The sequence below is a fragment of the Hippocampus zosterae genome, chromosome 10 (genome assembly GCF_025434085.1).
Source record: "Hippocampus zosterae strain Florida chromosome 10, ASM2543408v3, whole genome shotgun sequence".
NCBI lineage: Eukaryota > Metazoa > Chordata > Actinopteri > Syngnathiformes > Syngnathidae > Hippocampus > Hippocampus zosterae.
Genome location: NC_067460.1, coordinates 12,738,663 through 12,755,049, shown reverse-complemented (window position 1 = coordinate 12,755,049; position 16,387 = coordinate 12,738,663). Strand labels below are relative to the sequence as shown.

Below are 16,387 nucleotides of genomic sequence, written 5' to 3'. Positions count from 1 at the left end.
ATAGTAAGGTGTTTTTTGCCCCAAAAAAACACCATGTATTGGAAAGGCGTTTTTTGGCTGAAAAAAACAACCATGTATGGTAAAGGGTTTTTAGCCCCCCAAAAATGACCATGCACAGGAGGGTGTTTTTCGCCAAAAAAAATGCCTACGTATTGGAAAGCGTTTTTCACCGAAAAAAAAAAGACCATGTACAGTAATATTTGTTTGTTCAGCGTTTTTTGATTAAAAAAATGACAATGTATAGTAAGGCGTTTTTAGCACCCCCACCCAAAAATGACCATGTAAGGCGTTTTTAGCGCAAAAAGAACGACCAATTATAGTAAAGCGTTTTTCACCCAAAAAAGACGACCATGTATAGTAAAGCTTTTTTTGCTGGAAAAAAAAACAAGCACGTATAGTGATGCATTTTTTAACTCCAAAAAAACGACCATGTATAGTAAGGCGTTTTTAGAACGCAAAAAAACAACCGTGTATAGTAAGGCGTTTTTTTGCCGAAAAAAAAACGACCATGTATAGCATAGGTGTTAGGTACTGGAGGGCCGCTGTCCTGCATGTTTTCCAAGTCTCCCTGTTGCAACACACCTGTTTCAAATGATCAGATCATCAGCAAGTGCTGCAGAAGCCTAACATTGAACCTGTTCATTCGAATCAGGTGTGTTGCAACAAGGAGACTTGGAAAACATGCAGGGCAGAGTTTGACACCTATGATGTATAGGAAAGGCGTTTTTTTTTTGGCTGAAAAAAAAAAACAACCATGTATAGTAAAGCGTTTTTAGCCCCCAAAAATACAACCATGCATAGGAGGGCGTTTTTAGCTGAAAAAAAACACCTATGTATCGTAATAAGTTTTTCGCTGAAAAAAAAGACCATGTACAGTATTGTTTGGCATTTTTCGGTTAAAAAAAAACGACTATGTATAGTAAGGCGTTTTTAGCCCCCCCTCCCAAAAAAGACCATATAAGGCGTTTTTAGCCCCCCCTCCCAAAAAAGACCATATAAGGCGTTTTTAGCGCAAAAAAGACGACCACGTGTAGTAAAGCGTTTTTTGCTGAAAAAAAAACGAGCATGTATAGTAAGGCGTTTTTATCCCCAATGAAAAACGACCATGTATCATCAGGCTTTTTAGCACCCCCAAAAGACGACCATGTATGTATCGTGAGATATTTTTTGGGGTGAAAAAAAACCCCGACCATGTATAGTCAGGCGTTTTCTGCTAAAAAACAACCATGTTTTAGCCGAAAAAATTGCATGACAAAGTATCTCTTGTCCTGCTGTTTGCTTGTTTTGTTTGGTTTTTGAAATCTCAAAGTTGTGAAGCAAACTGAAGAAGCGCTGATTGGCTGTGAGGCGTTTAAAAATTCCCATGTTTATTAAACGAGATATGATAAGTCAACCACATTACATGTGCTTATAAAAGGCGGAAATCTAAAAGACGCATACTTCTATGTTTAAATTTCATTTCATTTCTCATTTCAAATCTAAAACGATTCAAATTCAAGTCAACATATGAAAACAAAAAAATGAGGTTCCACTAAAAATGCTATTTTTCACACTACATCCATGCCGAGGCCCCTGGCCACCATGGTGAGGGCCCGCACGGCTCCTGACGTCCCGCTTGGGTTGGCCTCCTGCTCGGTGCTTCCGCCAGGTTCATCCTCGATGTGCGGAATGGTGCTCATCACGCAGTAGACGGGGGAGTCATCGCCTTGCTGGGGGCTAGACTGAGCCGACGGCTCCTCCGAGGAGGAGCAAGAGGACGATGAAGAGGTGGACAACGGCGGGGTGCAGTGTCCGCTGTCGGGCGCGACTGGGGCCCTCTCGCCGCGGCTTCGTTGACTCTTGCGAAGGCTGACGGCTTTCTTGTTCATGTTCTTCATGATTTCTTTGGTCACCTCCTCCGTCTCCACGCGCACCATGTTCAGCTTCAGGTAGCCGTCCACGTCCTTCCTATATCTGCAAAAAAAAAAAAAAGCCACGATTTTTCGATTTGTGATTGAATCGTTGATGACGAATCTGACACACATGAATGGCAAAGGTGACACTGGATAGTAGAGCTATGCTTTGTCGGTCTCCATTTTGACCCGTTTACATGACCAAATATGGTTTCTGGTGATGTCACCGACCTGAATCGCGAATGTCCTGAAGGCCACTTGAGTTCATGTTTCTTTCGGAGGTGAAGAGTGAGCGTGTAACACCAGGAGAACACCTTGTCACAAAGGTGACATTTATACTTGGACATGCCCCCCGCCTGCACATGAAACACGACATCACTCGTCTCATCGGAGTCAACAAATAGATGCCAATTGCCGTCCGACTGTCCGACCGACCTCGTGCACCCGCTTGAAGTGTTGGTTCATGGTCGGGAAAGTCTGACAGGAATACGCGCAGCCTTCCACGGAGCAATGGAACACCGAACCCTCGTTGTGGACGTCCGTGTGCTTCTGGAGGTCTCGCTGGTTCTTGAACCTGCCGTGAAAAATGACCATTGACGACTTTGGGTCACGTCTGTGTCGTTTACTGTATTGCCGCGTCGAAGCGCGTGCGTGCGAACGGACCTTTTATCGCAGAAGTCGCAAGGGAAGGGGCGCTCGTCGCAGTGTCGGAACCTGATGTGGATCTTCAGGGCGGGCAGTGTGGTGCACGTCATGTCGCAGAAAGGACACTTGACCTGATTCACTGTAACACACAACATGACAATTGTCACTAAGCATTCATTCCCACATTCGTTCTGCTACTTGCCGTCTTTTTCGCATTCACCGCAATTCGACAAACATCTCCCAATCAAGTCAGACGTCAGTTTACAATGCAAACTAATCTGTGGCTTCATCACTTCGACGTGGAATGCACCATGAAACAATGACATGTAAACATGCGGACTGAACATCTTAGGCACTCAACTTATCTCGACACTACATCAATAAAAAATATACTGTATTTTCCGCACTATAACGCACGCCTGAAAACATTCAATTTTCTCAAAAACCATCAGTGCGCCTAATCGCCCAAAGTGCCTTATATATGGATCAACATTCTAATTTCTCGGACGTAGTATTTTAAACGTCCGTAAAGCGCTTTGTTACACCTGCAGCGGAAGTGAGAGCACTAAATAAATAATGCTGTATTGGATTGTATTATTTTCCTTTTAGCATAGCTCCATCTGGTGGATGCATAACGCAACCGCAACCACTACTGTAGCTTCTATTCTACGCGCCTTATAATAGGGTGCACCCTATGTATGAAAACAGTTTTAAAATAGGTCATTTATGAAAAGGTACGTCTTATACTCCGAAGTGCCTTACAGTGCGGAAAATACGGTACATATACAGGATATGAAGCCTTCCGACGACCAAGATGAAGCAGTCAATTATTTCCGCCTTGAAAACTACATTTTCTACTATGTTGCAATGTCGATTTGCAGTTTGACTCGTCACGATGAATGAATTTAGAATGTGACGATAAACACTGCGCGTAGTTTCATTTCAGGCTTTCTGAACAGTGACAGTTTTGTTTCTAAATGCAAAATCGATCTCAATGCATGAGTGCGTATGCGAGCGTAAACGCTTACCGTGCTGTCGTACGTGATCCCTCAACAGTCTCTCGCTGGAAAAGGCTTTGCCGCAGTGCTCGCAAACCAACGATTCTATGAGTCGGAATATCAGAAGAGTAAAGAATCAGGTCGGATGTCGAAATACCGCTTTGCGGCGTCGACTCACCCACGGGCTGGGCCTGCCTGTGCAGGTGGTCGTAGAGCTTGGTGTTGCTGGAGAACATGCTGCCGCAGGTGGGGCAGGCCACCAGTCTTTCTTGCGTGTGGCTGCGCATGTGTTCTCTCAGACGGTAGCGGATCTTGAAGTAGGCGTCGCAGCCTGGGGGTAACCGCTGAAAGTAAAACGGGGTCCGCAGAGCTAAAGCTTTGACCTCAAAGTCCTTACCTGACCAGCGGCATAGGAGAGCCTGCTGTTGAGACGAGAGCGACTGCTGCTCGGCACTTTCAATGTGATTATCCACGTGGCGGTAGAACCACTCGGGATTGAGAAATGAGCTCTGTGGAAAGACCAATGTGTGAATTAGCGAGTGCAGTGCTCTCCCGTTGCAGTTTATCATTCGAGCTCCAGAATTTGGTCTTTAAAAAGCCCTTCCAGTGGAGTTACTTGTTGGAATGCCCTTGCAGATGGGAAAGGAGAGCCGCAGACGCCAATGCATTTTTAATGCATTTATCAAAAACCAGGAGAGCAGTATAAAACAAGCACACTCATACCGGAACTGCTGTCACCCACAGATCATACCCAGAATTAGTTTTTAGTCACATACGTCACAGTTCTCCCATTGGCAGATGTGTCTGTTGGAGCCGTCGGGCAGCTGGTTGTTGCTGTGCACGGCCTGGCTGCAGGCGGGCAGGTCCGGGCGGGACTGGAGCAGCTGCGAGCCCGCGTACTTGAGCTTGGCATGGTAGTTGTGGAAGTACGCGTGCGCCTCCAACTCTGCCGGGCTGCCCATGGAGACAAACAAACAACCTTTCCACAGGCAAGCGTACTCGTCTGGGAAACACAAACAACATGGTCACTGCGATGCGTGGATCACACAATGCAAATGAATGTGCTCTCATGAGAGTTTGGCTCAAGTATCACCAGCCTCACCCAGCTCCTCCAGGGCGTCCTTGTCGCCCAAATACTCTGTCAGATGAGCGGCCATGTGGTCACTCAGCTCCTCCATGCCGCGCCCTCTGAAACTGCACGACGCCCATTCACAGAACACCTCAAAGCCGTCTAGTCTCTTGGTGGTCATCGTGCATTTAGACGCTGTATAAAAAAGACATAATATGTAATCTGAACAGTATAAGCAGTGTAGACGATATAAACAGCATAAACAACAACGTAAACAATGGCACTTGTGGGTAAAGTGAGTTTGGTGAAACACACAAATAGAACAGATGTTGATGAATGATGATGAATTCCGATGTTAATGTGTAAAAGCTGGTATTAAACGGCCAACATCCTTGCTACGTTCGTACGTCGTTCAACATGTGTCAGACAATTTTTAAAGACTTATTGTTCGCTAATTGTGAAAGACGTGGTACATATTTTCAGTTGATATTTGTTACATGAAAGTTTCCGACGATATGGGAAATGTTTCTTACAAATATTTATGTGACGCCAACCATCGAGACACCGGTCCCCTCCTTGTTCGCAGTTGTTTACTTCCGGATTTCCTTGGTATCAACCCGGAAGTGTCTTTATCTTCTTCGTGAGTTTTTTTTTTTAAAGTAGAACGTTTTCACGTCCTGAAAGAGAGCCCTCTGTCGCTTTTTGAATTTTTTTTTTTGCACTCTCCACATTTTGACGTAGTTAATTCCAATGAGGTAGCAAAACATTCTTATTGATACCATGAATAAATTACAAATATTATTGACTCACTCGTGGAGCAAATACGATCTTAAAAATGGAGCAGAACTGCCAGTGGTCTTTAAAGTGCCCTCACTAATCATTGATTCACTGTCTCATGCTGCACTGGAAGCACACCAGACTTAACCATTGAATAATTTATGCACTTTTATATCAGCATGACTGCTTCAGAGAAAAATGGATGACAACACCCCAACGAGTAAATAAAATGAAACAAAATATAGATGGGCATACAGCTGGCATTTCAGTCAGTATGTTGTATGCGTTGCTGTCACCATTTCATAGTTTGATTTTTTTCAGCATAAGCAAACTATTTTTTTCAAATTGATCTTATTATCTTACTAAACAATGTGCTCATTCCAGGCGTATTTTCTGCTTCACTAACATGAGATGTGTCGATGTCACCCAAGTCTTCAATTTCCTCCAGGGGCCGATACCGCTGTTGTCTCACCTGTTGACACACGGATGTTTACCCCCTTTTTTTTTACCTGAAAACATGATTTACTTATGACGTTACATTATGATTAAACCTAAAAGTATTTAAGTCATAAACACACAAAATAATTAAGTCAAAAGAGTTGACATTCATTTTTTGTTCTTTAATCTGAGTTAATTCTGAACAAACTGAGAAAGAAGCGCGCACACACACACTCGCAGACACACAAAAAAAGATTACAGCAAACACATCGTCATCTGTTTCCGTTTGTCTTTTTGTCCCTTTAGAGCTTTTTTTCACTGATGAGTTAATGCGACGCAAGCCATAATAAAGCAGACCACTCAATCCAAAAAATAAAATAAAAAAACATGGTGGCCTTCAGCACCAGGGAGTGGGAGTGGACATGGTGGCACTTGGTTGACTTCCTTGTAGTGATGGTGGTGGCATGGACACACACACACACACACACACACACACACACACACACACACACACACACACACACACACACACACGCACACACACACACACACACGCACACACACACTCAAGTAACGAAATGTTTTTGTCTGTATTTTTCCGCAAAGTATGATGACATTGTTCTCGTAACAATTTGGCTTTTTTCTTGCAGTCCATAATATTCCGACTGCTTTTCTGGTCACTGTATTTTTGCATTTCATTGTGGCCTGAAGACTCCCACTCAAAATGTAAGTTATTGGCCTCATGCGGATTGTTTCTTTACATAGCAAAGTGAAAGTCAAAGGTGAGGCTAACAAGAGTGCAATTTCCTTTCAAAACCACAGTTGTGTTAATAGTGTAACAGTAAGGTTGCAGCAGGAACCACCTCGCTGGTGTCTGTTTACTTCATCGCTTGTACAGCCATGACGAGACTACTTTTTTTTGTGTGTTACTACTAGACATGCATATATTTCAAACAGCACAGCATATATGGACCCTAAAAGGCTCAATGTACAAGCTACAATGCATACTGTAAATCGGGGTGGAAAAAAGGAGGGCCTTGCATGCGAGCTACGAGGAATTCTAGTCCAATTGATTTGGTATCTTAGCAACAAAACGGATGAAAGCCACTGATGGGAGGCGGGGGCAACAGCAGAGGCACTGTGACAAGAAAGTGGGCCCTTTTTTTCCCCTCCTCACAAAATGAGTTTTTACAATCACTGGATGTGGAGTGCACGTGTAAAATGCCCTTTTGTACACATAACCATGGCTCTTCGGGAATAATGTGCAAATTAAGTGCTTAATTAATCATAATAACAATAGCAGAAAATGCAATTGGGATTCTGGGAAAAATTGTAGGTAAATCCTGGAAAGTGGAATGAAAAAAAATCTCAAATTATGTGCAATGATATGAAATGATGTGGAAAGTTACTGAATACTCTTTGATGATTCTGAATAGTTTCAAACGATATGCAATGAATGATATGGAATGATTTGTTTGATAAAAGTGCTTGGTGTTGGTGAAAAAATGTGGAGTGATGTGCAATGATATTGAAAGACAGAGAATGACATGGAATGATTTTAAATGTGTCACGTTGGAATGAAAAATGTGGTGAAAGTGTGGAAGGATGCTGAGTTACATTCAAAGTGACAGAATTATATTTGTGAAAAATGAAATTCATTTCCAAGGGGAATTCAATGAGCTGAACATTGAGAACAGGGGTAGCCAACCAGTCGAAACTGGTCCAGAGTCGATCGCGGGAGATGTAGGGGAGAAATGAGGCAGGGGGGGGGGGGGTGTTGTCTGCATGCGTGTTGCTAATATTCTATATTATTGTTTTCGTGTACACTTCAACTTCAGCATTCTATCAGTTTCCCTTTCACAAAAAAAGTATTTACAAACTAAAATTAAAACGCAGGTCGCCTTTAATCTACGATGGCGCGTCACCTCCATCACCGGATGTTGTTTGCGATCAGCAGTCTGCAATTGCAGCTTGCGGTCAGAGCTGTTGCGATACATCTATACTTTTAAAATTATTAGCGTCATTCAATTTGTTACATCTGCAGCGATGGCGCTGGCAAATAATGGGAATGTGGAGGACCGGGAGAAAGATAAAACGGTACACGTGAGCTACGATCATGACGTTCATGCACTTAATGCGCTGCAAATAATGCGTCCGAGCCTCCGCGTCTGGCGTCCCTACTAAGGTAGGCAGAGATTTCCTTTTCACAAACTCACAATTTCTTGTATCTGCTTTAGTTTTCTGTTTCATTCATGTTAGGGGCCGTTATGGCGGCTGCTCATCATGGCATACGTGTGTGTGGGTACACGCATGCTCGTGCGGTAATGGTTGATCGAACGGTGGAAGATTGGTTGGCTAGAAATGTAGATCTTCAGTCTAAAAAGGTTGGCGACCCCTGGTTTTAGAATTTCGAATAGGAATTACGGGAAACGGTTCTAGTGACTGCGCCAGAAGGAATAAATGGGCAATTTTTGAATGAAAAATGTGGAATTGTGGGAAAACGGAGGTCAAAATAATTTTGGAATATGTTGAGGTTGGAACGGTGCGAATCGGTCAAGAAAGGTGGATGGAGAATAAAATATAATAAAGTTAAATGGTGTCGAACAACATATGCGTTACGCTTCCAAAACTCACTCGAGAACTCAGCCCTGAGCACACGAACATTTGCTCTCCCTTGCGCATACACACTTAGACACGCGTTGTACAAGTACATGAGCCCAAGGTGAAATGAGGAAAAAGGGGGCGTGCAGCGAGTGCACGTTCACATTGCAAAGAGGCTGACGGAGATACGTGTGTTACTGTTTGGCCTCGGCCAGTCTATTGCTGATCTCTTTGTTCTTCTTGGTGACGCCCGCCTCCGCTGCGGCGGCTTCTTCTTCCTTTTTGGCGGACGCGGAAGCAGCCAGCACCTTCTTCTCCTTAATCTTCTTTCCAGCCTTCCCCGCCGTCGTTTTCTTCGGCCGGATGCGAGATGCCGGCTTGTCCGCCTGTGGGCGGGAAAAAAAACAAAAAACATTAGAGAATGTAAGTTAAAAAAAAAAAAGCTGAGTGAATTCAACTCTATGATTTGAGCATGCATAGCCTTAAGGTGTGCTTTAGGAGTGAATGGGGGTCAGTGTCATGACAATTAAACTGCACAAAAAGGGTCTTTGTGCTTTTTCTTGCGATGAGAGAAAGTGATCAGTTTTTACACATTCTATTAGTTTTGGTTCGTGCACATTATGACTTTTGTACATCGGATGTAAAAACTCTACACATCCCTGTTCGTATGGGCAGGTTTTTGTCAATAATTTCAAAACTACGCCTTTAATGTGACCTTTAACCTGTACAACGCATTTATTTTTCCCTTGTCTTTTCGAGAAGAGAAATAAAAATAAACAACTGAAAAATGCTGCTGGCCAAGTGTTCCTACACTCTGATACAATAACGGTGATATAGCTGTGCTTAGAATATTAATTCATTCATTCATCTTCCGAGCCGCTTGATCCTCACTAGGGTCGCGGGGGGTGCTGGAGCCTATCCCAGCTGTCTTCGGGCAGTAGGCGGGGGACACCCTGAATCGGTTGCCAGCCAATCGCAGGGCACACAGAAACGAACAACCATTCGCACTCACACTCACACCTAGGGACAATTTAGAGTGTTCAATCAGCCTGCCACGCATGTTTTTGGAACGTGGGAGGATACCAGAGCACCCGGAGAAAACCCACGCAGGCCCGGGGAGAACATGCAAAGTCCACACAGGGAGGCCGGAGCTGGAATCGAACCCGGTACCTCTGCACTGTGAAGCCGACGTGCTAACCACTGGACTCCCGGGCCGCCCCGTGCTTAGAATAGTCCGATCAAAATTCAAACTCATTCAAATGAGAGTTTGTTTGACCTGACCCATAATCTCGTTCACCTCAAATAAAGTTCAGCTCTTCTTAGTTTTGACTTTTCCTGACAATCGTTTTGCTTTCCACAGAAGTCAGACGGATTTGGGCTAACACAGACTGCTATTTGGCTTTTTGGGGGGGGGGGGGAGTCCCTCGCAGTAATAACATGCTTATATTTTTCCTAAAAATATTTAGAATAAATAAATAAATACATTACTACGCATTTTCTCCATCAAATTTGTGACTGTCTTCTCATTATTTATTTTTTGGGGGAAAAAAAAACACAAATGTTGTCTGATCACATGAAGACCATAAACTAGAATTTAGGTCTTGGAATGAATTTGTTTGGGGGTCAAAGTGTGTGCCCTCATAAAACGTTTACAATTTTAGCTCTACATTGTCAACATCTTAAATTGTAAAAACAACAATCATGACAAAGGGAATGGAACATGATAGTCCGCCGACATTGCCATGCGACAAATGTCAATCAATTGTTGCGTGTTGCGTAAAACCAAGTAAAAAAATAATAATCGTGAGACACATTAAACAGGCAAAAAAAAAAAGGCCCCAAAAAAATGTCCGCAGGACCAATCTGTGAGGCACGATCTACACAGTCTCACCGAGACCGAGAGGAGGCCCCGTGGAAAACAATGTGGTAATCTGCAACTGTGCGTTTGTCGTATGAATCCACAGAATTCTCATGAATGACTGACGGGATTAATGAAAAGAAACGAGGTGACGCAGGCAAAGAGTGAAGAAGAGATCTTTCATACTAAGAGGAAGGTAGTGTGTTGTGCGGTTGTGTGGCGTATAGTCTGAGGTGAGCCTCCATGCTTTCTAGTGGAAACACACCTGACTACAGCAGATTTAGAAGAGAGCTGCTGTCAGCCTCTGACACGTCCTACGAAAATGAGAGAGGGAGGGAAGGGCTACAATGAACACATGTTGACTGGCGCACGTGCACACGCGTGCACACAATATGGGGCGACCATTACCGTCGCGGGTGGAAAAAACTGAAACAGCAACAGATTGGATACCCTAAACAGGGGGTTGGCAACACGCGGCTCTTTGGCGACATCTAGTGGCTCCCTGGAGCTTTCTAAAACATGTTGAAAATAGAAAAATATTTTGATAGTTGGCCAATATACAGTAGCTCTAATAGATATAGATACATGTTGCAGCTCCGAAAAAGGAGAGCTGTGATGTTGTTTTTTTAAAACGTACACTTTACTTTTGCTTTTAACAGTCTCGACAAACACAGACAAGTCTGCGTCCGACTCGGTGCCTTCTCTCTTCTCGTTCGACTCGAGGGGCGTTTAAAGACTGCCTTAGAAAAACGGAAATTAATGATCACTTAACTGACACTAAGAAAAGGGAAAATAATGCACCACAAAATCAAGCGAGGAAATCACAAAATAAATTCTATGGGGGCGTTTGTGAACACACAACAATGGAATGAATAACAAAGAATTTTGAGACAATCCAGTCCCCTACATGCATACAGCATGAGCTTCCTTCATTGTAAGTTTTATAGAAGGCTTTTTTTTTTTTTTTGCGGCTCCACACATATTTGTTTTTTTTTTGTCCTATATGGCTCTTTGAACATTTTGGGTTGATAACCCCTGCCCTAAGCCTAACCCTAATACCTTTTTTTTAACAATGCATTGTGTTTTGCATCGTGATTGGCTGAGGTACTGTAGACCAATGCCAACAGTCTGCGCGCTTCATCTCTGTGCAGCTTGGCAAATGTACGTTTGCAACAAAAACAGGTTTGGTTTTCATTCTATAGAAGAGTATTGCATTGTATAATAATTATCAAAAATAAAGCTGACTGTGCTGTGTGTGTGTGTGTGTGTGTGTGTGTGTGTGTTTGTGTGTGTGTGTGTGTCTGTGTCTGTGTGCGTGGCTTCGCGCGCGGATGTGTGCTCACCTTAGGGGGCTCCTGGCCGGGCTCGCTGTACAGACTGCGTATCCTCCTGCGCTCCAGCAGTTTGTTGTCGGCCGGCTGGGCCTTGACTTGCTCGCCCTTAAAAGTGGCACTGTAGCTGGTTTCCAGGCTGGTCTCCTTCTCGGCCGAGGGTTTGTATTGGGCCGCCGCCTTGATGGGCTTGACCGGTTTCACGTCCTTGTAGGCCTTGAACTCACTTCTGCAAGACAGCAACAACACAACGTTTAATTGTATCGAGTGGAAGCTGTTTGCTTTGGTAAAGGCTTCGATGTCCCCGGGGGAGCACTTTGCTTTATGGTCTCAGCTGCTCATTTGGCTAATAGCAACTACATGAGTCTAAAAATACAACGTACGCTGTGGAACCTCTGAAGGCGAACACCCCAAAAGTGGTACACATGTGCACAAAGTTAAACAAACTTGGGAGTTCAAACTTGGGCTGCAATATCTTTAAATTCTATTATATTGAGTACTTTCGCATGTGTTCGAGTCTTCTGTCAACTCATCCTATTGATGAATTTTGGCCATTGAATAAAAATTAATTTTGCATGATGAAACACAATAATGTGGGTGCCATGGTACAGCAACGTGAGTCCACGTGGAAAATTTGATCTGAGCAAAGTTCGGATTTAGCTTTAGTTTTTTTCTTTCCTTTTTGTTTTTAATCCAATATTCGTTGTTGCAGTCCTTGTTCAAATGAAGGCCGAACGATTTATTTAACCAGGGCTGGGTTTAGGAAGGAGCAAGAGGGGGCCTGGCCCCCTCAAATAAATATTTTGCCCCTACCCCAACCAAATCCCCTAAGTATATTATATTTCACATATTTTTATTATCTCATGCCACTTTCTTTTGCTCCACTTATCACTGTCTTTATCTCTTACTTGCTAATTGCAGGATACCATGGTGCCTGGGCCTTTGTTGTGGACATGCCGAATGGTCTCATTCAGTACAACTACATTACGTAACTGTTAAGTTGTTTGTTAGGCTAATAGGTTTTGTTTTATTTCTTGATTTTTTTTTAATTTCCAAAGGGTACTATAGAATTTTTTATGCCATTTTTTTTCTCAAAAACATCCCCCTATAGGTACAGCGGATACATTGGTAGGAGAATGTTAGAGATGGGGCTACCAGGTAGGAGACAGAGAGGAAGGCCAAAGAGGAGATCCATGGATGCCGTGAGGGAAGACATGCAGGTAGTTGGAGTCAGAGTAGAGGATGCAGAGAACAGGGAAAGATGGAAATTAATGACTCGCTGTGGCAACCCCTGAGAAGGGACAAGCCAAAAGGAGAAGAAGAAGAAGAAGATCCTCCTAAAGGTATAACAATAAATAAATAGATTAAAAAAAACTTCTGATGGATGGCCACGTTATCGCGGTCAGGAGGTTTGAGTGCCTCTGTGACTCTCAGAGCGACACCAACAAATAGCTAGTCTTCATTGGGCCTGATAAAGTGCAGTCAGTTTAGGTTGAGGGGTAGGACATACAACTAACCCGAACCAAAGTTTATTTATGGTTCCTCTAATAACAATAACCATAATAAAATAAGTGTACCGAGCATTTGAGAACACATTTGAGGCTCTTGTTTCGTGTACTCCCATCCAAGCGAGTGAATTTGCTCGTGGTAAAAGGTGCTTGAGCACAATGCCCCCTCGAGATTTGTGGCCGCCCCTTCATACACGCCTGTCTAGTCCCGGGTCTTGTTTTAACACTAAAAACATCCTAATTAAATCCCATCAAATAGTGCCACTTTTGGAATGTTCAACTTTAGCGGTTCCACCGAATTAATATTTGCAGCCTAAGGTGAGAACGGGCCACCGAAGCAATACGGCATAAATATTCATCTGGTCTCTGCTAATGAGCGTCATATTGACTGTCCAACTGTGTAAAGTGCATCAGCCTGGCCATAATAGTCTTTCCACCTAATAAAGCTTAACTGCTCATCACACCATATTCTTATTCATGTCTTAAGTGGAAAGAGAAAAATCTCAAGACTTGATTGAATTATTCAGTTTTGGCCTACATCATGTTCATTACAATGTGGATGCAGGAAGCCAGCAGGCATAAAGTGATTATAGAGAGCAGCATGAGCGATTGCTGCACAAACACGGTCTTTTTGCTAGCTTCATTGGGTAGCACTGGAAGAAAGGCCAAGCGGGAGTGGTGGATCAATACATTTGCCCTATCTTTACGGAAATATCACTCACAGAGGTCACGGGGTCTTGTAACAGGAGAGTGTACAATAAGTCACGTCACTGCGCTACTGTTTCCGGCTTACATGTTGCACATACAAAAGCATTTCAAAAACACAAGGATCCTGTCATGTACTGTACTGGTGAATCCAGTTATTTAGAGCTATGATTGATTCATAATCGACAGTACATTTATATTGCCCAATAATGGGCGCAATGTAACTAAAGCGCAGTAAAATGTGATTGATTATTCATGGCCAAAATAAATAACAATGAATGCTGCGCTCACAGAATGGCTCCTACTCTTCCGTTAATCCCAGGTATGTTGTCAAACACACACACACAGAAAAAAAATGCATATACAGTGGTGCCACTCGATGGCCCTTACTAGAATTGATACATCACTGAGGCTGAAATTTACGTCGTTTGGTGTTTAAAGGGAGAACGCTGTTGAAAATTTAGAAATCTATACACTGCAATCCATCAAAATATACATATTATTGTTGTCATAGTAAATTATTGGAAATAAATGCATATATTATTAAATACAGTCATATGTATCATTAAATAGCCTTTACTGATTGAACATGTATTCTGGAATATTTAAAAAATGGACTAGACAATTAAATTGTCGCTTCTTATACTTTAAGAATAAACACCCAGTGTGATCTGCTTTCGACAAAACTGTTTCAATGGGAAATGCATTTCATATTTGAATATAAGTCTGTACTATTACAATGATATACATTGGACCCCCGCTATTTGCAGGAAATAGGGACTGGGCTGGCCCACGCAAGTTTTTGACACTCATTGAAATAAATGCATTGAGGAAAAAATAATTGTAACCCCCCTCCCCTCGAATTTTCTGATAAAGCGCTGATAAACCTCCAATATGAATTTCTGCAAAAATGCGGGGAATTAATTTTTTTAGTATTAAAATAGGTTGACCAGTAGGTGTCGAACTGCGAGTAAGTGGGGTCCACTCCAATATTAGTATTAAAATGCTCATAATAATGGTTTATAATGCAAGATTATTGTTATATGGTGGAAATCATTATTAAATTGACAAATAAAGGTTTACATCCCAGGTACTCTGAATAGGTGAGTAAATAAATACCCGAGGAAATGTGGTATGAAATTAAAAATAACAAATAGTATTGTAATGGTACAACATGATCACAAATATTGTAAAACGCCGTTTGATAAGAAAGTAATGTGGCGTTCATGGACCATCTGTCAAAAAAAAGCATGTCATGATGACATGTGTAACTTTCCAACATCCTCCGAGTCTTAAAAGAGAATAAAAACGTTCGAAAGAAATGTAAAAATGTCTAGTCGACGTGACCTGTAGCTGCTGCTGGAAGTGCTCATGGTCTGCTTAATGTGTCTGTTGAGAGCGTCGGCGGCCGCCCTGCCTTGCGCACTGCCGGCGGGCGCCTTTTGGTCCTTCCTCTCGGCGGATTTGTCCCTCTTGGCCGGCTCCTTTGTCTCCTTCTCCTGGAGCTTCTCCTCGATCTCGCTCTTCTCCATGCCGGTCTCCATTTCGGCGGCCACTTGCTCCGGCTTCCCCGCGGTGGTGGTGTTAGCGCCGGCTTTGGGGATCCACGGGTGGTCGTGCTTCTTGGGAATGGGCCACGCTTTGTAGTCCTTCTGGTACTGGGTCTCCGGGATGAAGTGGCTGGCCGTTGGCTGGTACTCGTTCCGGGGCTTACAGCTGGGCTCCGGACGCACTTTCCACGCCTTAAAATCTTGCCGCATGACGGAGGCGGCGTCCGAGGCGGCGGCGACTGCGCCGGCCGGTGGTGCCTTGCCGGCCTCCGACTGGCTCTCCGCAGCAGGCCCCTTCGGCTGCTTATGCTGAACGTCCGAATATTTGGTGAAGACCATGGGCACGGCGATGTCCGCCTTGTCCAGGTCGCTCCAGAATCGGTTGATGCAGCAAGCCCGCGTGATGCACGGCCAGGCCATGGTGCTTTTTGTCCACGGTGGTGCTGATGCGGGCTCGTTAGCGAGTTTCCCTGCTGGCTGCTTTCCTCCTTCTGCAGGACGTCGGAGGGTTCGACGGACGTGCTGCACGCGTCAAGGCGACCCCACCCACGATTTGCACCTGAACGCAACTGCTAGTGTAAACCAGCAGAGGGAGGAAGTAGCACTTTGCTTTATTGTGGGGCGGGGAGAGGGTGGGGGGCATAGTAGAATTGGAGTACACTCTTACAGACACGCACACAATACAGAAACATGTACCTGCTGTGCAAATTACAATTAAATGACTATAAATATTTGCTATGTCTAAGGCAGCTATTTCGGCACATCAGTGTGTGTGTGGGGGAGGGGGGCCGCATACTCGCAGAACCCCCAGCACTCCCGCGATATTTTCGTTGTATTTGGGGGCGTCACCCCGTTTACTGGAGGCTTGTTTTTATTTTTTTTCCTACGGTCAAAAAATGGTATACCCCAAATGTATTTCAATGGACGTCAATTAAACGTGGGATTTCAGTATTGGTACGGTGTATCTATTACCCGCAGATACAGAGCATTGTAATTGGTCCAAAATTTGTTTATA

At 43.7% G+C, this 16,387-nt stretch overlaps 2 protein-coding genes and 1 long non-coding RNA gene across 4 annotated transcripts; 1 reads left to right on the top strand and 2 right to left on the bottom strand.

Annotated features, from left to right (window-relative positions):
• Nucleotides 1–1,350: 1,350 nt before the first annotated feature.
• Nucleotides 1,351–5,216, bottom strand: zgc:112083 (uncharacterized protein LOC550461 homolog). Its single transcript, XM_052077508.1, has 10 exons — nt 5,138–5,216; nt 4,638–4,799; nt 4,312–4,538; nt 3,933–4,044; nt 3,714–3,866; nt 3,566–3,640; nt 2,556–2,676; nt 2,328–2,466; nt 2,124–2,248; nt 1,351–1,953 (listed from the first exon to the last, which is right to left on the bottom strand). The coding sequence occupies exons 2-10, from the start codon at nt 4,783–4,785 to the stop codon at nt 1,548–1,550; spliced, it is 1,506 nt and encodes a 501-aa protein (XP_051933468.1). The 5' UTR covers nt 4,786–4,799; nt 5,138–5,216; the 3' UTR covers nt 1,351–1,547.
• A 764-nt stretch (nt 5,217–5,980) lies between these two features.
• Nucleotides 5,981–16,007, bottom strand: map6b (microtubule-associated protein 6b). 2 transcript variants are annotated; one of them, XR_007964270.1, is made up of 4 exons: nt 15,170–16,007; nt 11,622–11,838; nt 7,391–8,806; nt 5,981–7,236 (listed from the first exon to the last, which is right to left on the bottom strand). XR_007964270.1 is itself a non-coding variant. In XM_052077544.1 (3 exons), the coding sequence occupies exons 1-3, from the start codon at nt 15,790–15,792 to the stop codon at nt 8,615–8,617; spliced, it is 1,032 nt and encodes a 343-aa protein (XP_051933504.1). In that variant the 5' UTR covers nt 15,793–16,007; the 3' UTR covers nt 5,981–8,614. The 2 variants fall into 2 exon arrangements, 1 of the variants encoding a protein (XP_051933504.1); XM_052077544.1 differs by having other exon boundaries at nt 5,981–8,806.
• Nucleotides 12,206–12,941, top strand: LOC127608484 (uncharacterized). The gene is made up of 2 exons (XR_007964272.1): nt 12,206–12,737; nt 12,768–12,941. It is a non-coding gene; the product is annotated as an uncharacterized LOC127608484 (long non-coding RNA).
• Nucleotides 16,008–16,387: the final 380 nt, after the last annotated feature.